General features: G+C 41.1%; 1 protein-coding gene across 30 annotated transcripts in view; it reads left to right on the plus strand.

The window, feature by feature from the left end:
* The window catches only part of LOC120573639 (adhesion G protein-coupled receptor L3-like), a 224,866-nt gene that overhangs the window by 100,226 nt on the left and 100,164 nt on the right, over positions 1-24,476 (plus strand). For all 30 annotated transcript variants that reach the window (XM_039823490.1, XM_039823508.1, XM_039823510.1 and 27 more), the window contains one exon: positions 23,414-23,523. In XM_039823490.1, the coding sequence (XP_039679424.1) occupies positions 23,414-23,523 (110 nt within the window). The remainder of the gene's footprint in view (positions 1-23,413; positions 23,524-24,476) is intronic.

The raw sequence follows: 24,476 nt of genomic DNA on the forward strand, positions 1-24,476 counted from the left end.
ATAAGAGTCTGCCGCATTCAATTTTGGTCCAATTAGTTGCTGTAAATTTCAGGCCTGCAGCCCATCCAGTCATTCCGGGTCTCCAGACGTGGACATACAAGACTATGTGGTGATTAGACGGAAAAGGAAGCCCGGCTTGGCAAATGGGATTTTGTATCTCTCAGGAGATAGAGATAAAAGAGGAGCGGATTGACTCTAACCAAGCCAGTGGTTTGAATCGACCATAACGGTGTCCATTTTTGGATTCTGAACGGAATGCCCCATAGACTTTGTTATGTCTCTACAAGTTAAGCGCTTTGCCGAAGAATCTAGAAGTTTGGAAGTTTTCAAAACGTCTGTATTCTGGGCACCATTTATATAACCCTCAGGAAGCCTCAGCCTAGTCATAAGGCCTGCTGGTGTCAGATTAATAGCCGTCACGGTGGTGGCTCACTAAACATGGCGTTTTATATTGTGTTAAAAAAATGGAAGTAGGAGGCCTCAGTCCATTTGGTGGCTAGGGGAGTGAGTTTCACTTGGGTGAGTGCAAACAGTAAAGAAAGGGCTAATTCAGACAGGAGCAGGTGGTTAGTCAGAGTGCAGGGAGTCGACTTGGCTTTTTCCTTCCCTCTATCTGATATTTGCCCTTCTCTGCGCTCCATAGTCTCTCATCCTTGTTCTTCTAGTTTTCTGCTTCTTCTTTTTTTTTATTGGCAGGTGGGAGTAGGCAACATACACATTTGATGTCTCTTGCTTCTGCCCTGAAGCGGGGGATCCATTTTTTCCTCCAGCAACATAGCGAGGGCATGCAACTTTAACAGACCTTTAATAACTTTCCTGGCTATTCATCATTTCCCCCCTAAAGATAAAAACAACATTCTTTCATGCTGATTCATGGATCATTTTCTCCCTCCGATCCCCTCAGTCTACCACTTTGCCATAAAAAAACCTTTTTCCTTCAGGTAATAATCTAAAATTGTAAACTAACCTGAGTAAATTGTTATGTTGATTTATGCCCGGTGTACACTATTTATCGAAAGAACTTTCCTTTCAGCACCACTTTCTAGTCCATCCATTGGTATTTTTGTGCCCTGGGCATTTAGCATGGCAGAAAAGTGATAGAAATAGTGCAGTGCAAAAATAGTGAGTTGTTAGTATTTAGATGGAACATTTTGTTTTGTGATCAATTTATTTAAATTTTAGGTGAGATTACACATTGGTGGATCACGAATAAAGTATGTTCACAAATGTACATGCATAAAAACTAGGGATCAACTACATGAGAAAACAATGAAACAAAACACATAACAGAATACATTTAAAACAATAAAATAGACACATTTTTAAAATTTTAAATTGAGTCTCAGTACTTCTTAAGGGACGCATTATTGGACATAGTTCAAAGTAAAAATAACAAAAAATAAAAAAAGTTCCATCACTAAACGATGTCAGGACAGTTTCTTCCCACTTGTCTTCACCCTATAGCCTCATCCCAAAACTCTGGTTTGCCATGGGCAACAGCTGCATGAGTCATTATCTTCCCTTTAACTTTGCTGGCAGAAAGAGCATTGTATTTATAATTGCTGAAATAGATTTTGAATGACAGAATAATGTTTTACAGCAGAATTATGATTGTAATAGTTTTGATTCAATTTGATAGGGGTGAGCAGACAATTTATCTTCCTAAAAAAAAGGTCCACATCTCTCTTTGGATAGTCATGTAAACAGGATTATTGTGGAGAATTGTCTGTTTATGCAATCAAATAAACAGCTTAAACAAACTGCTTCAGTCTGTTGTTGGCAGCAGCAGCGCTATCGTTGCATATAAAAGTATGCATATCTAATTGAACCAACCTTATTAGTCAATTGAGTGAAACAAAGGCAAATTATTCATTTTAAGAGCATGATTAAGCGCCACTACCCACCCACCAATAGCTCACTGTACTTACAGCGTAATAATGAAAATAACATCTACCTTGGATACACTCTCGCTGCACATGATTAAGTGATGGTCGCCATGATTGCTTTCGCGATTATGCGTTTCTCTTCTAGCTGTCCATGTGGCAAGAAAGGTCCGAACTCTCAGACCAATTTATAACGTTGCATTATTGGCTGAACTGGTTGGGTCAATGTGTGCAATGGCTTTGGCTTTGAGACCCTCCTCCCAACCAGTGGATCCAAAGCTAGACACTACTGGACTTTGGTGAACAGATATTTCTCGTGTGGATGGAAATTTTACTTTAATGTCATTGACTTATCTCTTACCAATATGGGTTCAGAGACCCATTTAATATGTGCATCTCCAGTATGATAATTCAATTAGATTATGTTATGTTTTTTATGTAGTGAACTCATGGCATCTAAAATAACTTTGATGTTTTCCCACCCATGTTTTCCTTTGATTGGGTTAGTTTTTTTGTTTTTACTACCAATCTTGGGACATTGAGTCATTTCTAAATGCCGTGTAGCTTTTTGTAATGCTTTCAAGAGTCAAACTCTTTGGTCCCACAATAAAAGGACAGCGTTCTAGTTTCTAGTTTTCCGTTGCTGTAGTACAACTCTGGATTCCCAACATGTGTCATGCATATTTAAAATGGGTCTGTTTTTGTATCACTGTAAAGGGTGATGTTTGTCATCTGGCTTGGTTGACGTTGCACATTGCTTGAAAATGACTCATCTTTGAGAGTTTATGCTGCTGATGAGGTACTCCAGTCCCACTGAAACGATAGATGGCTCAAAGCGCTTGGCCGGGAAAGCCTTCAGTGGTTGCTCAGCCCAGCATTACAAGGCACTTTCTACCTCTCTTAATCCTGCTATCTTCCCCTCTCTCTGTCTTTCTCCCTGTCGTCTCAATTACTGTTTGACTATGAATCCCTTTTGCTTTCCTTGGTACCCTTCTTCCAATTGCTCCGTTTCTTTTATTTGACTTTAGTGTTTCTCTTTTTCTTTGTGGCTTTGTCACAGCACCCTTTTTTTAATGAGCTTATGATGAGCTTATGAATGAGTAGCCGCAATCCATGGTCTCCGGGTGCTTTACCTGCGAGGGCAGTGAAAGTGGGATCTACATTCACACCACATGCCCTCTAACCTTGGCAAGACAATATCACAAGAGCGAGAAAAGGCGCTGTTTCACCTTGTTTCCTTCGTGACTCTTTGATGGCTGCACGGGGTTAGCACCTCACAAAGGACCTGTTTTATTAGCCTGGTCTCATTCACCAACAGTCACTACTCTCATCTGCTTCCTCCATTCCAATTTGGCAAGAGGATGGATCTAGAATTGTGTTCAGAAATGTATTTTCTGAAACTATTTCCTCTTTATCTAATTGGATCTCAAAGTAGATGGTGTCTGAGTCTTGGTAGATATGTTTTTTTGTTGGAACATGACAAACTTGAAATCCTAATCAATTAAAATGGTGCAATTATCCCTCTGTTTGATCTCCGGCTGCTGGACCCACCTGCATGGTTAATACGAAATGAAAAGCTAAAACATAATGGGCCCTATCTTGCACTCAGCGCAATTGCCTTTGTACACCGACGCATGTATCATTCCTATTTTGCACCCGACGCACAGCGGACTTTTCCCTCCACAGACGCACGTCGGTAAATTAGGGAATGTATTTGCGCTCCCGGGGCGGTTCAGCGAAAAGAGGAGGCGTGTTCAGGCGCAAACGTTACGTAGTCCTATTTTGCAGTTTCAGAAAACAATTCCGCCACTGACCAGGAAAAACCTGGTCTAAAGTCAGTAGCGCGTTATTCAGATGCTATTTTAGGGGCGCATGCTTGGCCATAATGTAGTGTGTGCACAACGCGCATACACTTCTCTCATCTACAGCAGTTCCCATTTTTGAAAACCATACATAATTACAAAGAAAAATATTACTGAAAATGCGCTTCAGGTGTTTGGATAGGTCAGGAGGCACTTTACAGTACAGTCCTCAAAAAGTCGCAGCATTCTTTGTGGCTTGTTGTGTTTTACACAACATTTCCATGAATCATGGATGTGTTGATGACATAAATGAGGAAATATTAGAGGACTTAAGGAGACGTGATGTTGAACTACGGTGGGATTGGACACTCCGGCGGAATCTGGTGAATCTGGAGTAATGCGCGATGCGCTCCTGGTGGAGCGGGTGGACGGAGATGGAGTGGGGGGAGGAGGAAGGGGCACAACAGGAGCGGGTGGTGCGTTTGGAGGCCCACGCTCCATGGCTGCAGCAATCCTCTCCAGACTTGAGATGAGCCCGAGGGGCCGCAGCAACATCGCCACCCGGCCAAGACGGGCATTTATTACTTTGCCGCATCCCGGACAGCTCCCGCTGGCGTGCGCCAGGCAAATCCGCCGTCATAATAGCAATCCGCCACGGAACAAGCGCGCCTGCTCTTAAAGGGAATGTGAGATGACGCTCTGATTGGTTATTTTCACGTTACGCCCAAACCACACCTAGCTACTTCAGACCAACCCATTTAAGATTTGCGTTGGGCGCAAGAGTCATTTATCCCGCCGGTATAGCAACAGCGCCAGAGATCCGCCCACAAAGCTACTTGCGATTGGCGTTTCACACTTGCGTTTCAGATCGTTAAAATAGGGCCCAATGTGTCAATCTTTAAGATGAAAAACTGATGACCCCCTCATAATCAATGTTTCATAGCACAGTTGCATAATTCCCTTTGATCTAGCCCAAGCAGCTGAATATGCATAGTTTGTACCACGTCAACTCTATGTATCCAGTAATCCATATGGAAATACTCAGCAGTAAGCTTGTATCTTGAGAGAGTCTGTTAGTTGGCATGACTTCCAGGGCATTTAGAATTCATGACAATAGAATTAATTTGGTGTCCCTTAAGTGAGTAACATGGTTTAAATTGTTCTGATAATCACCATCAGGTTAATTGGCCATTTATCACCAATGACGTCCTCATTTCACGGCATTTAGAGATATTTTTGACCTGCCACTTTATGAATTTAACTTTTGTCACTGTTAAGTAGAAGCACTGAGCTTCTCATATGTCTGTACTCACCGTATTGAATAGACCTACTACCCGAGTTGTTTTAAAATCTACAGAAAGTAGAAAGCTAAAAACAAATGCACAGACATATGCATGCACAGAACAGCCAATAGGAACGCTCCCTCTCTCTGAACGGACCTACGATTGGCCAAAATCTCATTTCACAGGCTAGATTTTCTAAAGCCTGAAAACCGAGCCAAGAGGAGGCAGAGAAGTCTAGTTTACTCTCAGACCACTTGAATTACAATATGCTGAAAGAATATTATAAATGACACAGCTTTTGGGTCAAGTCAGGTCTCAAGGTCTTGGCATTTTGCTTTCAGTGTGGTAATAGTGTTTTCTTACATGGCTGAGACCCATCTGTGGACTATGTGAGGGTTATTTCTGTGCAAGCCCCGTCTGTCACTGCCTCATTTAGTTTTTATTGTTTATTGAATTGGCACAGTTCAAACTTGAGTCTTGTTAATTTTTGCTTTGCAATCTCAAGTCAAGTCTTCAGGGAGCTAACTCTCAAATAATTCCGACACACTGAAGTCTCGCTCAAGTCCAAGTGTCAAGTCTGCAGCTCTGCCCACTACGCTAAAATAAAAAGGCTGATTAATTGTTTTTTATTCATTTTATTTTTGAAAATGTAGAAATTTGAGAAATATTTTGCAGCAATCTTGTATACCCAGTCTCAAAACCATTTTTTTTTCTCTAAGCCAGCCATTTCTCAAACTTGTCTTTCCTGTGAGGACAAAACAATCTCACCTCAAGGTCAATTTAGTACAGTAGGTTTCTGGAGCATTTGATTTGATTTGAAAATTCTCCCACAAACTCATCTGTAAATCAGGTGACCCCATGTTGGCTTCTAGTGCCCTGGTAGATGAACTCTGCTGTAAACTGTTCTGATTGGGAAACTGGGATTGTGTGCACCTCCCCACTCCCACATCGCCCTCCTCACATTCACTGGCGCACACGCTTCTGTTGAGGGTTTCGTCTGTGTTTAGAATGGTGTCTCCTGCTGGACCCATACTTGCTTGTGAAAGCTAATTACGCCGGCCTATCTTCTGACCGGGGAGCATGTCAATATTACACAGTGGGAGAGCTCTCACTCAGCCCGCGCTGCATTCTTATTCATGAGCCTTAATTCCATTAATGCCCTCCTCAGCCACTGGACCGAGGTTGTTCCTGACTATGGTGTGGTTTTAAGGAAAGTGCTTGTAGCTGCCACAGAGTAATGCTGCACTATAAAGGAGAGGAGCTTGTAGCCCTGCCCACTCACCATTTGCTTAGAACATGTTCAAAAGTGCTGCGTTTAAAGCAGTAGAGGGACTTTTGTGGGTGCTGACATGGACCTAAATGTACATGCTCATTGAGGTGGGGGCTGCAGAGGGTGGGAGCTGAATGGCTGTAGTGGAGGTTGTGAGGCTCTTGTATGAGATGTGATGCAAAGCTCTGGATGTTAAAAGAAGAGGAAATACAGATTCTGTGGCTAAAAACATTTGCAGGCCCTTCACCACCTCCAGCATAGCAAGTGTTAGAGCCCCCAAAATGAATCCTGGGGATTCATAGAAAATGGCTTGAATTTGTCCGTATTATGTTATAGATAGAGTGAACCTTTTTGCTGCACCATTCAGTAGTAGACTACAGTATGCTCTAATCTGTCTTTTTGACTCAAATCACTTCACAATAAAGGGTCAAATTTGTCAAAAGAATTTAAAAGAGTGACTGTATCTGCATTTGTGTCATAGGAGCAAAGAGGTGGAGGGAGACTCCGAGGAAGTTGAGAAGGGAGAGAGCGAGACAGAGACTGTTTTCATAGTTAGAGGATGATGGAGAGGGATTCAGCAGAGATAAAAGATGGTTCATCTGAGACACCACTGCATCCTTGTTCCTTTTTGCCTGCTGCTACTGTCGCCACATAATCAGGTTTCTCAGGTCACCTTGAAAAGTTGATGGAATTAACGCCCACTGTTCCCTGATACTGTTGTTTACTATGCTGTTTACTTGCCACTTGGTTGCAAGATCAGAATTAGAATGTGCTTTTCCAAGGATCGATTTGACACCACATTTTACAAAGCCATTCCATGGGTCACTGTCGTTGGTCATGGTGTGTGTATTTAAATACATTTTGTTATCCTGAAACTTCAACAAGGTACCTCAAATGTCTCCTTCACTGTTCCATCTGAGGCCTTTCTCATGATGCAAGTTCACATGAAAGAGGTGAGGATTGTGCAAAAAGCATGACAGCAGTATATTTAATAAAAGATAAGATGGAAGTGTTGATTCCAGTTGGGAAATGAGGTTGCTGCAGCAGCATAAAATAATAAAATTCAGCGAAGAAAAAGGCTTAGAATACCAGGTAAAAAAAAAGGTAGAAAACAATACAATATTTAAATAATAATGGTATATTTTCATTAATAATTTAGGTACGAGTAGCGCTGCACTCTTCTTATGAAGCAAGTTTAGCATTTGTATAATTGATGTAATAAATCCATCATCTGTTTTCTAACTACATAGACGTCACTCGGAGCTCCTTTGTACTTCAATGTTAATGCAGTATTTTCTTTCGCTCTGTTGGAATGTCGGAGAAATGGTTGTGCGTATTTAACCACAAGCCTGGACAAAAACATTGCTTGGAGGTTTGGTGCGCAGCATTGAAAACCATGGCAACATAGCTCGGTTTGAACTTAAGAAGTCTTTGTGAGAAACAGTGAGGGTTAAGCCCAAAGTTAGCTTGCCTATCCACTAATCCTGCTTTGTGAGAAAGGCCTCAGGTCATAATAGATAGCAGAAATGATGGAATTAGGGGAGGATAAAAAATTATTCTGTTCTGTACAGCACAACAAGGTGCGCTCCAAAAACTTGTCATTTTTTAAAGTGATTTGCAATAAATCTTCTGCTACAAACAGACGTTGACACCAAATACATACCGGAGTTGGGAAACAAGCCGAGCAGAAACACACAGACAGGATGACACACTCTTGACTTTGTGTTGCACCAGAATGTGACTCCCCCCCTCCTCCTCAGGCTGTATCTCAGGAGACTTGTTGCTATGGAAGAGAAGTTAAAAGACAGCTAAATGTCTTGACTTCCCTTGACAAATTCGATGGGACAGTGATGCTGCGTGGGGTGAAATACAAGAAACGCCTTGTCACCTTGTACAGGAAAGGGCCAGAGCTCTATTAGTCTTTGTACTTCTTGTTCCCTCCGTGCTCACCCTGCTTGCACTTCTGGTCTGCCAAACGAAAGCTCTGCTTAAATCTGAAGCAGTGACACCACGTGTTCATGAAGTAGGGCTTACATCTTCCTACACAGAAAGATGTCAAAGTAAAAGCCTGTAACGTTTAAAGACATAATTAAACTATAGTGCTTAAACAATGACTCGATTAAGTGGTTAGTCGATCGACAGAAGAATAATTCATTCTTTTTCAAGCAAAATCTGTGTCGAAATCATAGTATAAAGACTCCAGAACTTGATAATTATCACATTTGTAAGTTATCTTTAATATTAGTAATCTAGTGATAGTTGTCTTTACATCCATGAGTACAATGCAAAAATAACTGCTAATGGCTAATTCAGCATACTTTTAAAGGTGCTAAGTTGCCAAAATGTAAACGAATACAATTAGCAGTTTTTCATAGTTTTGTCTAAGGGGGACCCACAGTGTCAAACTTGGAGAAGCCCTGTTATAGACTAAATAATTAGTCGATTAATCGAAAAACAAAATTGACAGAATAATCAATAATGAAAGCCATAATAAACTGTGACATTCACAGATAATGTTGTAATCATCCTCTACAGGTTTATGATGAATGTTTGCCTACAAAAGTCTTCTATCTTAATGAAGATCTTGCCCATTTTTAACATACTCAAGGTGTATTTAGCCACAGCTGCCATCCTATCATCAACATAATTGATACATCTTGTACTGAATTAGGGTCTTTGTGCCTTTATGGGCCAGTAAATTACTTTCCTCTCAAGACTAAAGTTGTGACTGACAGTACCTTGGGCATATTGACATAGGAGACAGGAGAGATCAGTCAAGCCCAAGCTTTTAATCCCAACCATGCTGCCTTCAGGACAATTCCTTAAGACCTGCGGTGACTTCCTGCATGCGAATACAAGCCTGGACCCTTGCCGAGCTATTGACGGCTGACCCCTCCTGTATCGAACGCTAAGGTTACTCATAACCCCTGCTTGTCTTTCATTATTGAGATGTGAATGAGGAAGGTCGGGGGGGGGGGGATCATCGATCGGCCAACACAGGAGTATTTGATTGTCGCTTGGGTGGCGTTGCCAAGACACTCTTTTTCATGGCAACAAAGGTGGCCATTTTGAATATATAAAAAGGTTGAAGTGAGCATGTAAACAAACAGTTCTGCAATGGCTTGTTAAAAACCTGCAAGGTTAGTTGAAAGGTAGTTGTACTAACACTGTCTGGTGTCCCACATCCAAGGCTCACTCACTTCTTTTCAGATTTTTTTTTTGTTTACCTGAAGGTAAATTATGAAACAGCAGCTGTAAAGAGAGGTTTATTTATTGCTAAACCTTGTGGCTTGTATAGATAGAGTGGTTTGTTATTAGAGGCACCTATTCGTGCCTTTGTTATATGAAGTAATTAGCAGCTAAACACCCTCCTAGAAGCTAAGCACTATGGGTAACCGTGAGTGAAGCAATGCGGTTTTAGGCTTTGAAAAAAGGGCTTTGAAGAAGGAAAGTGCTGGAAGCACATACTGGCCCAAGTCGGACATAGGAAGTTACCATGGTGACAGCGACTGGAAATGAAAAATCTGTGCTTAAAGGCAAGCCTGTGTGTGTGTGTGTGTGTGTTTGTGTGTGTGTGTGTGTGTGTGTGTGTGTGCGTGTGTGCGTGTGTGCGTGCGGAGAGGGAGAGAGATGGCGGGGGGGATCAGCGATACAGTATGCTTATTGATTTGTGTGTTGATTATAAATACAGAGAATGGAGTGCTATTCTTTGTTCAGACAAACCTAAGAATTTCCTCCAATTTTCCAAAATAGGGATTGAATATTGGTCCAAGGAAAGGATTAAAATCTTTTTGTTGTCGCTGCGCGGTGCATGCAGCCACATAAGCTCCCCAAAGAACTCCTTTGACTCAAACCAGCAGCAGCCGTTGCTCTTTGTGCTTAACAAACAGGACTTGATGCCTTGAAAAGTCAAAGCAGTGGCATTTCTGCCTCTCTGTTTTTATTCCCCATCCGTCAGTCTGAAGGCCAGCACAGCAGTGGCACCACTGGGTATCTGGCTGAAGAATCTGACGCTCGCAGAGATGCTCTTGAGATGGGCTCAGAATCTCAGCAGGAATGGTTCAAAAGGCTAACCCTGGTCAGCAATTCAATGGGGCCTGTCACTGGAATATATCAGGATGGATTCCTTTATGTTGTAGAAAAAGTGTATTGAGTGTGTGAATGCATGTGCATGTTTGTGTGCTCATTACCTGCCTGTAGAGATGCTAGTGCTCATACATGCTTGACCTCAATTTAGCCCCGTATGCACACAGCCATCAGAAATCTTAATTTACCTCTTGCACATCAAATTATTGTTTTGTTCAATATGTGACACATTAATAGTCATATGACTGCGGTTATAAAGAAAAATATAACCTAATCCTCACTTTTACACATTCCGCCTGGAATGAGGCTTAGCTTAAAATGGGCATACAGGCTGAAAATCCCAAGGGCCTTCACTGGAAGATAAATCAAGCGTCACTAGGAAGATAGGGAGCAGCATCATTTGTTGGCGAGAATAGAAAAATTCATCCTGGAAATCGTAAATCATTAGACGGGCAGGCCCCAGTGAATAAGCCTCACCCACCAAACAAATCGATTCGTGAAGTTATTGCACATTTCAATCCTCCCTTCTGCCTCCTTACAGGCACCTGGAGAGACCCCGTGGGCGTTATGATTTACATACAGATACCCGGAGATTAGACGCTTCCTGTGTTTGACAGAGTGACAGATATTTAAATCACTGCACTGAGCTGTATTTATTTGTTTACCTTTTAATGGAAGAGATTTATTAAAAACATGTTTTTTAGACGAACATCAATGTCAGCAGGTTAGTTTCATGGTGTGGTTGCCTGTACTGTAAGTGGAGTAGGAGTGAAAGCGCTTCTCCAAACAATACCTATTCTTCTCATAGCAAACGATTTCAAAACATGTCTTAATTAACTATTGTGCTGAAGCAAGTTTTCCATTTCATCTACTTTGATTTAAATAATCTGTCTCAAAATAATATGCCCACTGCTTCTAATGACTTTATGCATACAAGTTACATTTCTTTCTACATGAGTTTCCAGGTTGAGACTTTCGTTGGGGTTGTGTTGCCCTAAGAAAAGACGTCCATACAATGCAAATGCCTCTGAGATAATTGACATGTTACTTACTGATCAGAAATGAGGGAAACAGCTACCCCATGGGCAATGATATTGTATCACAAATTGTATGTTGAGTTTTCGGTCCTCCTCGGCAGAAATCCCTATTGCCTTGTTTTAAATGAGAGCAATCAGTGAGGGGATATATAGACAGGAAGACTTGTGCTGGCATTTTAATTAACCACCGTCATAGCTACTGCATCATATAAATCATACATCTCTGCATGTATGATGAAATAATTTACATACAGCTCTGCTTCCCAGCCATTTCTTCTATTAAGGCCACAGTATAAAAGGAGCGATGCAAATAATGATGATCATCATGTATGGAAAATGTATAATTTCAATAAGCATTAGTGGTGGATTCAATTGATTCACAGAATAAAAAAAAAAAGAAGAAAATAGAGCGCAGCTAACAATGCATTATTTATTTAAATTTCCACTCTGCCTACAAGACTGTGGTTCAGTATGAGTGTGTGTTTCTGTGTCAGAGAGAAAGATTTAAACTAATATTTGCAGAACTTGGAATCACTATCAGGTTTAAATAAAACATTGTTCTTTGCTCTCTTTTGAGCTGCGCAATTGTCAAGATGTGTATCTCCTGACATCTAAGGAAATGGCTGAGGATTATTCTGCAGAATTCTGCTTTGCCCTTTTGAGATAGAACTCAGACACTTATGTATTTTCTCAATAAGCCCACTTGCTGTGTTGCTGCCTTGAAAGCAGAGATATGCTGTCCATGTGAATGCATTTATGAAAAGGGTCCAGCATTGATGTCAGAGAGAATTCATCACACATGCTCTATTGTCTTCAAAAGAATGGTTGTACTGTATATTACCAGTGTTTGACTGAATACAATTGAACTGCAGCAATATGAACTCTTAACTCATCTAAATTAATTATCATACAGGGCCAACCTTTAATTGTTTAATTTAAACGATACACTTGCAGTATAAACTCTAACTGCACTCCCCCTATAAAAGTCCTTGTCTTTTTTTTTTTTTTTTAACTAATGTTGAATTTGGAAGCGTCTTACTGCCCCAGCACTCTCCAGCATCTGCCAAATTCATACTTTAATGGAATTTCGGTGTGCACAGCCAGATAGATGTCTACAGCATGTATAGAATCACGAATTGACCTTTCAGGTGGAGAGAGAAATTGCATCACCTAATACCTGTTGTGGCACCAAAATAGATGGATAAATTTCAAAGAGGCTATCTGAGCTGTATGTCTGCAGCAAGATTACTTACCCTTCAAAATAACAAAAGGAGTCAAGATTCTTGCAAAAAAAATTGCATTGTTGTTCTCAAGTTTGATGTGCCCCAGGGCTTATATAAAACTGTATTTTTAACAATTATTACCTTAAAGGAAAAAAAATAAATACAAAGCTATCTTTATCCTGCTGGCAAATATTTTTTTCTCTCCATAGTCCATTATGGCCAAAATCAATGCTGAATCAATATACTTTACAAAAGAGCTTGCTGACTTTCAAAATACTTTCTTTCCCTTTGTTTTATTGCACAAGCAGAGTGGTTGGAGCATAGCCTGGGAAAACCTTGACGAACTTCCAGAAAATTTGAGATTTGCTCTCTCAGTTACAACTGAGAAGGGTCTGGTGTCAACCAGGCTAGTTGGAGCAAGCTGTTAGGGCTAAAGGTGAAGTAAACATCTACTGAGAAGCTCAGAGGTTTGTCCTACTTTCAACCATTCAAACTTACTCAGAGTAGTTTTCAAATTTCTCAGACGTATTGAAAGAAGTATTTTTCCACTGGAAAGAGGTTATTTACATAAAACTGGGCTGTCTATGCAGTAGAATGGCACACACATTGTTTTAAATGGGTGCTACATGGCCAGAGAAAACACAGAAAGAGGCTGTTGTATTTTCTTTTGCTCAAAAGGTAAAAAAAAAACATTTTACCAGAATGCACTGTGCCACACTGGACCAATAAACGCTCCCACTGGTGGGTGAGATAGTAGGCTCGTTCGAGATGAGCCAGATCTGCACAGAATCGATCGGCGCCCAATGCATGCCGGTTAGATTTGTGTCCGACTAGATCCCGACTTGTTCTGACGTCATGCACACGTGGTCAACGATAACCTCACGAGATCAAGGCGGCCGCAGTGTTTAGAGCCAGGCGCCGCAGTTGCTCTCCACCGACTGCAAGACCCAGGCGTAACCAGGGCGTGCTGGGAAATGCCGGCCTCTCAGCAGATCCAACAGCTGATTGGTTCAGAATCGACTCAACATGATGACGTTTTATATCAACTTTTTTTTATTTTGATTTGGAGGGATTTTAACTGCTATTTTATTAATATTTAAATGCTTATTCTGTACAAACCACAAGTTGTGTGGCTGATAGTGACATTTAAATCTGTTCAGATTACAGATCATCTACAGTGTGTTAATTAAAATCAGCAACAGATCGCATGTAGAGAATTTTTGACAGCTACTCTGTCATAATAAAAACAACTGGAGACTGTGTACAAGCTGATATATGGGTCTGATTTGGGACATTTTATTAAATCGGAATCGGACCACAGTGTTTCTGTCACTTCCTGTTCAGCCTGAAGGCTGCTGGAAACGGCTGGAAAACTGTCCGACTTGAGAGCAGATTTTTGTCACCGCCCCCGGCTGCTGCCGCCTGCTCTCGTCCACTTTACAGGCGAGGCGCAGGTCATCTCGAACGAGCCTAATGCAAGCATGTCACAGAATCAATATGGCGGCCGGCTGGTAACAAACAATCTCATATTACATTCAAACACTGCACTAAAATATGTTTCTAAAAACATTTTAGGTAAGAAGTAAGCAAGACAATAACAGAATCTTGGTTTATATTTGGTCAGCGCTGTCTAGTTTTACAGTTTCTTTCTATCTCTTTTCTCGGTCCGCTTCTATAATCTTTGTATCCGTATGGGGTACAATCTGTAGTTTGAGCACAGCCCTCGAACCAGCAAAAAATCCAGCAGATGGTGCGACACCCGTCATCTGGCGGATTTGAGCTGGGAGATGAGCACGGAGATCTGGGCGCTGGCAAGATAGAGAAGGAATTTTACACATACCAACATTGTTATGGTACAAAGCTGGTTATACATCGGCAAAGTATCCCTTTAAGATTTCGTACCAGCCATTTGTGCGACAAAGTAGCGCAAATAGGAATATGAAATCTCTGCAGACCTTTCTTACTCCGTTACATCCTGTGTTAGATGATTGAACAGGTCAAAATGCTTTTGATTAATCAGTTAAACTCCAAAGCATAGCAAGTTGTGTTGAGTAACTAATTTGTGTCTTTTGTGCATGTCTTCTAAGAGCTAGGATAGTTTTTTGTCCTGATGTCTCTGCTCTCATGAAACATCCTGGTTTAGACCTCAGTGAGAACAGCAGTCAACCTGAGGTAAATAAGTTCCTCCTCAGAAGCAGCATGGGAGGAGTGCGTCCCCTGAGGTGATGACCTTTATCTGGCCTTACCTCAAATCCATGTGTTGCCTGTCAAAGTAAGTGCCCAGAAAAGTCTGTGCAACTGAGTCTTAGTTTTGTTTTCTCTTCCAAAATACAAAATGATCTTGCAGCGAAGAGGTGTGAAAATAAACTATTTAGACATATTATGTGAACAATTACTTCTTTTTTTTTATTGATAGTAAACAGGTAGAAATTCAATGATAATGCAGGTTTTAAGACATCATAACATTATGTGAACAATTACAATAAATATATTCTATATAATGTTTATACTTGATGTGATTTATTTGTGATTGTTTCTGGTCAGTTAATTCATGTTTCATGTTTATTTCAGATTTTCATATAACATCAGTAAATGGCCGAACATAAAACTAAAGTAAATGGGTATTTAAAACATTTTTAATAACACAAAATATACACACCAACATATGAAGAAACCCAAGTCTGGGTTTTGCTGCTGTGCTGCATGCAGGCCCTAGATTTAGCTGGAAGACTGACCCTCAGCAACTTGAACTTGTGGTGATCGCTGCATTGTGTTTCCTTATAGTTGACATTGGTGTTGAATACATATGAATGAATGCACAGGCACCATAAGCTCAGATGTGCTAAATAAACCCTGAATGCATTTCTTCTCCGAACAAAGTGGTAATAAAAAGTACTTGAACTGTAAAGAAAAACGAATCACGAGGCAGGATTACTTCCCGGTGTGGGCTTCAGTAAGTGGAGAAATGTACAAATCCGATATGTTTGTTTATATTGTCCCATCCATCATCGTAAGCCATAAACAGGCACAATCTCTCTTCTCACTTACAGAATATTGTTTTAGTCATCACTTCAGTGAAAGTGCTCACTCGTCCAAACGCACGGCGAAACAGGAAAAGCATGTGTTTATCAAGCTGAGCTTGTGCTTTACTTTAGGCTCTTGGACTATAGCCCAGCAAAGGACCTCATAGATGAATCCATATATCGCCCACATCTGATTTTAAAATACTCAAGAAGTCTGTATTCTTGTTTATCATCTCTCCACATCCAGTCGTAAGGCCTTAGTGCCACAGTAATTCTCAGTTTGTTGTTGCATTGGGATGAACTGGGGCTTATCTTCCAAATACAATATTATAGAGAGGGAAAACTGTGTGATGTAAAAATCTTATGAAAGCTACTAATCTGTGTGAATGGCTAAGAGGGATTAAGCTTGTCAGGAGAAGAAAAAAAAGAGCTCATCATGCTCTTTTTTTATTTTTAAAGCGACATTGAATTTATGTAAGCAGTGGACGTAGTTGGTGAGAGATGATCAGTCTTGACCTTTGTTTGACCATCTCTAATGAAACTCCTATTCCATACTTAATAGAGCCTGATAAAGGTCATTCATATAGCTCATGCACATAAACACTCCATCTTCTCTATACTGAACAGTCACTTGGCACTTTATCCATTTCTGCGTAGTTCCACATAGTTAATCCTATAAAAAAGGAATATGGCTGGTGTTTTGTCACCCATGGTGTTTGTACAAACAGTACGACAGAGCTTGATGTTTTTCTACGGTTTTGTAGCACGCCGCTAATGCCACCCAGTAGGCAACTGTGACTATTCACATCGTTCAATCATCTGTTGGACATGTAGACGCATGCATGTGTTTGCGAGCACATGTTCATCCGTGTTTGTGCGGTGCTGTATGAACTTAAAGGAATATTTCACCGCTGGAAAGCTGAATATATCTTTAAATTGGGTCACTTATGTAGATGAAATGTGAAAAAAAATTGAAATTGGTGCCTTCTAGGCCGAGAAAAGCCAGAAAATGTGTTTTGGTCTTATATGGATGAAAAACACCAAATCCCAGAATGCACCTGCTTCGTTGCTTTGAGTCCACTCCCAAGCCACGCCTACCGCTTGACAGACCGACAGAGGCATTCAACCATTGACATAGCATTCAACTCAACTCAAGCGTGTTTTAATGTCATTTCAACCATATACACGATACAACGTTTCATCGTGACTCAAGTGGTGTTACACATTTAACATATATAAAAACGACATTATATAAAAACGACATACAAAACAGGCTACATTTAGTACACACACTTTATAGGCTCCGTAAAGTTCAGCTAACGCATACTAGCATTAGCGCTTGGTGGGCTGTAAACACCGAGCATAAACACAGCCGTGAATTAGTGTGTAATGTAGAATGGTCGGCATTTAACAGTCACAAACTCCACCAGCAGTTAGCAGTTAAATGGATACAAATCACCACATTTCTGCGCCACTCGGTGTTAACACAGCCCACCTCTTTTACCCGGCGACAGAGCATCTCTAGCTCGGAGGGCTAGCAGGCCTGGTAGCTGGACAGTCCGGTACACTATTCAGGCATGTTTCCACAACAAAAACACAAAGTCTCTGAACTCACGTTGGGAGTGTCGTTGAAGTTGGATGTAGTCCAGTTTGTGGTCTAAATGAGCGGACACTTGCAAGCAGGATCCGTAAAGTTCAGCTAACGCATATTAGCATTGGTGTAGCTAAACACAGAGTATAAACACAGCCGTGAATTAGCGTGGAATGTCGAATGGTCGGCATTTAACAGTCACAAGCTCCATCAGCAGTTAGCAGTAGCTAGTTGGATTTTATTTCTACACCAGTCCACCTCCACGGGCCGGCGAGAGCAGCCTGGTAGCTGGATAGTCCCGGTTCCGGTACACTGTTGTTCAGGCATGTTTCCACAACAACAAAAACACAGCAGGAGTTTCGTTGAAGGAGGATGTAGTCCAGCTTGTTGTTTAATGAGCAGACACTTGCAAGCAGGATGGCTGGGACAGGTGGACAGCTAGTGTTAGCTTTCCACCTAGCCGATGAGGATGTCCCATAGCCGGCTAGCGGCATTGAGCGACACCGCTGGTCTCCGTGCAGGCGAAGCTCACGTAGTGTGCCGAGTATTCCGTCTGTAATAACGGTTCCTCCACATTCTCCGATCTGTACCGATGTATCGATGTATCGCAAAAATCGTCATTTTACGTCATCGGAAGATTTTTTCCAGGCCCCAAATGCAGAAATCTCTCGTCTCAGGGGGACATGAGGGAGGGAGGCACGGTCATTCAGAAATACTATCGGGTTTCTACTGATACAAAGCTGAATGCTAAATCGGTGAAGTATCCCTTTAAGAACTTGAGAACAGCCAGCCCCTTCAGTGACGCTCTTTAAGTACTCCACACTCGCCCATTGTATTTATGTTGTATACGTTCATCCCATCTTCCTCTTCTGCTCTCAAATCTGTATTGAGCTGCTTTCTTGGTCTTTTGGAAACAAACTATGCCACTTATCATAGAATTTGTTGGGTGGATACAGTAGTGCCAATGTGTACAAGTGCAGAAATGTAAGTTGTTTGAATATATATGGGACAATTCTCTGTTGTCCTGCGAACTCCCATCCAACCTGTGGGTTTAAAAGGTTACTGTATGTCTTACTAAAGGAGTGTCCGTTTGAATCCTCACACCAGAAAGGAAAATCTGAAGTGTAGGTGAATGAAAACTTCAACATATAGTGTACTTCCAAGTCGCCCTCAACCCTTTGACTCCTGTCTGCTATGATAGAGCTGGTCAGTAGCCAGCAACACAGTATGTATACTATGTGATGCATGGGGCTGCCAGTACAAACATGTGTTATATATTGACTGTCAAAAAAAGACTAGGGAGAAAAAAAACATACACCATACACAAACATATGTGCACGTATAAGATAGGATAAACTAGTACACCTTTTTTCACAGCTACTCGTATACTCTACTCTGTCCAACTTCTCAGGCAGATGCTATATGGAGATGTAGGATTATTTTAAGATGATTGATATATTCATTTGACTATTGTAGTGATAGTGTAAATAAATGCTACCAAGACAAATAAACTACTATTGTAGTTACAATCAGCAGTGTCAGTGGCTGGCTTTAGAGCATTTTGTTGTTTTTGGGAATGATCACATAGCCTTAAAAAATAAAGCTAAATCTTTCCCACTTACTGACATCTCCTGTATTGAAGGCTAGTTAGTAAACAATATACCTCAGGAAATTCTCATTGATCAGGGACAATGATTATAGATGTTCATATATATAATCCCATGCTGTTTCTCTGTTTGTCCTTTCCTTCATATTTCTGTGCAAAACACGAAACGCAAGTAGTCACTTCGACAACAACTTTCCAGTGCCATTCCATAAGGAAGCACAAATTAACTTTGCTGAGGTACTTTCTGGTGTCATTTGATAGACTATTGCAGTAGATGGCACACGGACATGGGTAGCCTTTGCCATTTTCCAGCTGTAGTGACAAACCGCAAAACATTTGTCAAGTACTGGTCCACAGCACTAAAGCAGATGAGTTAATAAAATGAGTGGTTTCACTGAATTCCATCACCTACACCAACCCTCCCTGCAAAGCATTAGCATGGTTGTTCCAGTTTGTTTGATAATTGTTTGATAAGTGACTCAAAATAATTGGAAAATGTAAAAGATAGATCATTCTATAGCAGCTCCACAACAGAAAGCTTGATTTGTTTGCTCCTCAGCAAGCTTCTCTGCAAAAGGCTTCCTCCTTCTTTCTGAAAATAGCTACATTAAACCACACTCTCCACCTACCTTTAAATACTACCTGGTTTTACTCTAGAGCTAAATGCACAATGCTCGAGGCCATTTCTCCCCTTCTCTTTGTAACATGTTCTTGGGATTTTCATGGGAGTTTTAAAGGTTGTTTTTTTGTGCTGTGCCAGGAGACAGGCTGAATGAGAGAGGATGGATGCTGCGGCGTGCAGCTGGGAAAGATAATGAATTAAGTTGACCATGGGTGGTGAAGACCATCACTAAAGCGTAATGGGTCCCAGCAGAGGGACAGGGATATTGACCCGTCCGTCACTTTCCTTCCCCGCGCTCCCCTCCCTCCCTTTCTTACAAATACAAACTCTCACAAGTGTGTACACAGCCTGACACAGACACACACTGCAGTGTACACATAGAGCAAACAATACCAACATACACTTTGTCTTGCACACACACACACACACACACTCCCGAAAAGCACCTTTTGCATCTTTTTCCTCTTCCTAACACGAGAACTAACACCAGTGTGTGCGTGCGTGCGTGCATGCGTGTGAAGTTCTTGGAGGTGGGGGACTTTGGCTGTGTTTGCTCTTTTTAACTGAAAGCAAATGGAGAGTTTGCACTTCCTGACAGGGACTGTTTCATCAAACATATACAAACTGTGGGAAGGACTCCACAGAGAGGCATCCCCACAATGCAGAATGCCAGCTGAACCGTCTCCGTTCTTATTTGACTTACTCCAGGCAAACTTCTTTGATATGAATTCTATGGAAGATCACTTGAAGCAATTTGGCATGTTGGAAGCAGATTCAGCATTGCTTTTTTTTTTTTTTTCATCCTGAACTTTTAAAAGCTGCCGAACCTTTCTCTACTTCCACTTGGTTGGTATTTTCCTCCTGATATGAATCACTTGAGTTCTGAAGGGGAACAGTGGTGCACACCAATTCTTATTTTTATTACTCACCAATTTGGACAAATCTGTCTAGCTCTGACAGCAGCTGCACCATCCCTGCCTTCGACTGCTGGCTGTTTCCTTTATTTTTCTTTCATTGATTCAATTATTCACCCATCGATTCATTCATCTATTAATTTTTTTGTCCTGTGTCAGTGGTCAATAGACAGAGGGGAGTCATCCCACTTACATCAGAGGCAGCAGCAGGATCAGCCAGCGATTATAGTCATTACAGTTTGTGCTTACATAGGGCTCTTGTGCTTTGTGCCACATCTCCCCTCGTCAGCTGGCAGTCTGAGCTCTAATCTGCCAGTTATAACAAACAGCAGACAAGGGAACAGGAGGAAAAACCTAGAAGGGGGGAAAAAGTGGGAATGCGGATAGAAAAAGGGGCGGTTGGTGGCCAAATTGAACACGTGCTTCCAGCAAGACAGCAAGTTGAGCATTTAGCCTGAAGTAGCTTCTAACCACCTGCTGTGTTCTTCCTATAGTGCATATGTATTCCCATACATATTTGAATACATCACTCAAAGTGGATTCATTTGCCTCTTTCCCCCGCTAGTTCAAAGGGCTCCATCAGAGCCAAGTGTCTGATGAAACCCTGATTATCCCTCTAATTGGTAATTGAGGAGTCGTTGTGGCGCGTGGCGTGGGCAGCTTCTCCTGCTATTGATCCCCCTCCTACTCTGCCATTGATTTGCACTTGATACATTTAATTGTAATTATTTCTCCACCTTATTTTATCCCCCTGCAAGATGCGGGTGCCTCCAGGACACTAACGGAAAACTGATCATGAGGTATTTGTGTGTGCGCAGAGGTAAAAATGCACAGCGGTGATAAAAGGGATTTTGAATATGGGTCAATATAGATGCTAAGGCTGGCATTAAGTTTGCAATCCATGTGCAATACACATAATGATGTTTAATCCCCCTAGAGGAAGTTATTACAAACTATGATTAAAATTCCAGATTTGGTCCTAGCTTAATTTCTAGGGCAGCATTATTGGATCCACAGAAAAAACATATATGCATGTTGTCCATCCTCACAACAAGCCAACAGCTATGTTCATTTGTGTGTGTTTGTGTCTATGCTCCAACATCTAGCTATATATCTCTTCTCTCCTTCTCACTTCTAATTCTTTGTGACACTTAATCTTAACTTGTGTTCTCGCCTGCTGATACCCACCCACACCCACACCCACCCACTAGTTCTAAATAGAATATACAATAAATGGTGGTCAGGAGGAGATGAGAAGGCTGACTATAATTGTTTTTCGGTTTCATAGGCTTAACTCCTTATTTATTTGACTGGCAGTTACTGCCTGGGAATTAACTCTTCATAGGCAGGGACAGGCCTCTGACAGCTGACTGAAGTGAGTGGCAGAGGGTGATGGGGGTTCATGAACCCATAAAGCTTGTTCGACAGACCATATCTCATTACTAGGTTGGCTTGAAATAAGATGGGCCCCTTTTTGCTTGTCCCTCACTGGTTCGATTGATTAGCCGGCAGCCAATCAATGTTAATTAAGGTGTAGAGAATCCTTTAATTGTGGCATATGAATCATTGTGTCAGACCCTGCCTTGACCTTCACAAGACTTACACTGTAAATGGCCTTGCTGGGGAATAAATACCTTTTATATATTGCAAGATAATGGTAGTCCATAAATGAGTATAGATACGATGGATGGCGATCCTGTACATACCGTAGCTGGCAGCAGCAGGCCTCATGAGGATCACATACACAATGGGTGCTCAAATGGAGACTGGACCCACCCGTATCTTATTTTTTGATTTTGCAAACACATGCAGAGCGGCGACAGATCAATACATGTCAGAACGTTTAAGAGTTAATGTTGTGAGATAACTGTTGCTATTATGTGTGGCGAGAGGCTCTCTGTGCATATGAAGTAGGGCTGTGATTGATGACTGTCAAAAGCAAAATGGCACATGAGAACACCACCGGCACCATAATTGTGTTTTTTAATGAAGACCTACATTTGATGTTGGAGCTGATTTCGTACTGATTGCATCTATCTCTCCCCTTCTCTCCACCGACACCACCACCATCCATCATACAGTAATAACAATGTAACCTGTACATGGTTTAAAGCCTGGTTTCAGGTCCATGACTTCCAATCTACCCCTTAACAGAAAGATGAATTTACCCATGAGAGTGTCTCCTGAACCTAAAATAAGTGTGACCTATCTCAACATTAAACATGTCACACAACTCTGCTCCAATATACCATGCTTTATTCCCTTAATGTTTTCAATTTTCTTGCCTCAATGAGGGTGGTATCTGCGATTTCTTTCTTCATACTGTATGTGACACACAGAAATACAATATAGCTAAAGCTGCATTGCAGTTTGCCTTTCAAAACAACTTATACAAAATAAATTAACTCCTTATATAAAGATTTCTTTAAAGGGTTTACAATAAAATACAGATGTTCAAAGATACAAGACATACCATAAAACACTGCAAGCAACTTAAATGCAATACTGTCATCAGCCCATGGGATTGATTTTCTTTTAGCCTTTTTTTATATTCCTGGCTAATGTATAAGTCACTCTCCAACTAACCTCAACACATCTATCCTTTAACTAAAATGTACTCATTTTAAAATAGCCTCAAATCTAGTCCTTGTTTAACCTTCTATGCTTTAAATGGTTACTCCAGCAATTTAATATTGTGCTTCTAGAAAGTGAGGGGACTACCAAGAGTCTCCACATCCCCAGTTTGTAATACAGGCTTCCTGATGAAAATGTGTAGACATGAAGCCCATTGACATCATGATGACACAGAGGACAGTATTTATCTAAGTGGAGTAGTGCCTCCCGTGAAAATGAAAGTGTTCAAATATAAAAATCCTACTCTTCTACTGGGTGAATCATTTTCATAAACAGTGGAGCTTCATAATCTTCATAATATTGGCTACATAATTAAATGCTTTCAACTTCATTAACCATACGCACTAAACATCTGACTAATGCGCCGCTGTATATTGTGGCCATTCAGAAGAACAAGATTGTCTGATGTTGCTATTGTTGCTCTTTTCTCTGTTTTCAGATGTAATAACCGGACCCAATGTGCTGTTGTGGCTGGACCAGATGTATTTCCTGACCCTTGCCCGGGAACCTACAAATATCTGGAAGTCCAATATGAATGTGTACCCTACAGTATGTATTCCTTCATTCTCTCACACTCTTAAGCACCCCCCCCCTAATGCTCTTACTCATTCTTATTTCCTCTTAACAGCAGTGACTCATCAACAACCCAATCAACAAGCATGCCAGTAATGTTCCAATTGTTCAAAAATATCTTGAATGTGTCGTGCATTTCAGTGGAACAGATTAAGATGCAGAAGCGGATGTAAAGACAAGTGATGATTCCTGTGATCCAAAAAGCATAACACCCTGTCTGAGTACAGGAAACATTATTGACAGTGTTGTTTACATGTGAAATATGATACAGTATTCATTTGGAGGAATGTTGATGCGATACTGTTGTTTATCAGACGTTAAAGTCTTTTTAACTGACAGAAGATTACGCTTTCTTCATTTTCTTCATCCCGCATGGCATCAATTATGTCAACAGTGTGCCAGTTTAAAGTCATTTTTTCGCATGTAACATCCATTGTGGGATATTGGTTGTGTCATTTATTGAGGATAAAATAAGCAGATCCTAGGTTTGTACTGTAGATACAGTAATAAAGTGATACAACAGGCAAATCATTTGAGACCGATGGGGATTGGTTACCCAGAATAGCTGTGTGGGAATTATGTTGTCAACAACATGCTGAAAAGAAGAAAAAACTGCACATCTGTTAATGTATTCAGTCAAAGGAAGCGTTCACTACATATCATTTTTAGATGGTGCTTGTCAGTGCCTTCCTATCAGCTCCACAAGTTCACAGCGCTTTAATATCTTTGAGGAATCATGTCTGATCATGTCATGTCTCCGTTAGCCAAGCAGCAAGAAAGGCCGTTTGATTTCTGTTCAGTTCAGCTCAGTGGACGCTAGTTAATGTTCAGACTAGTGAGGCATCTCTGAAGGGGGTAAATAAAAGGGATTTAATTGGTGCAGCAGTTGAAAAATACCGACAAGCTGTACATTACTTGAGTGGAAACAT

Source organism: Perca fluviatilis, chromosome 14, assembly GCF_010015445.1.
Source record: "Perca fluviatilis chromosome 14, GENO_Pfluv_1.0, whole genome shotgun sequence".
Classification (NCBI taxonomy): Eukaryota; Metazoa; Chordata; class Actinopteri; order Perciformes; family Percidae; genus Perca; species Perca fluviatilis.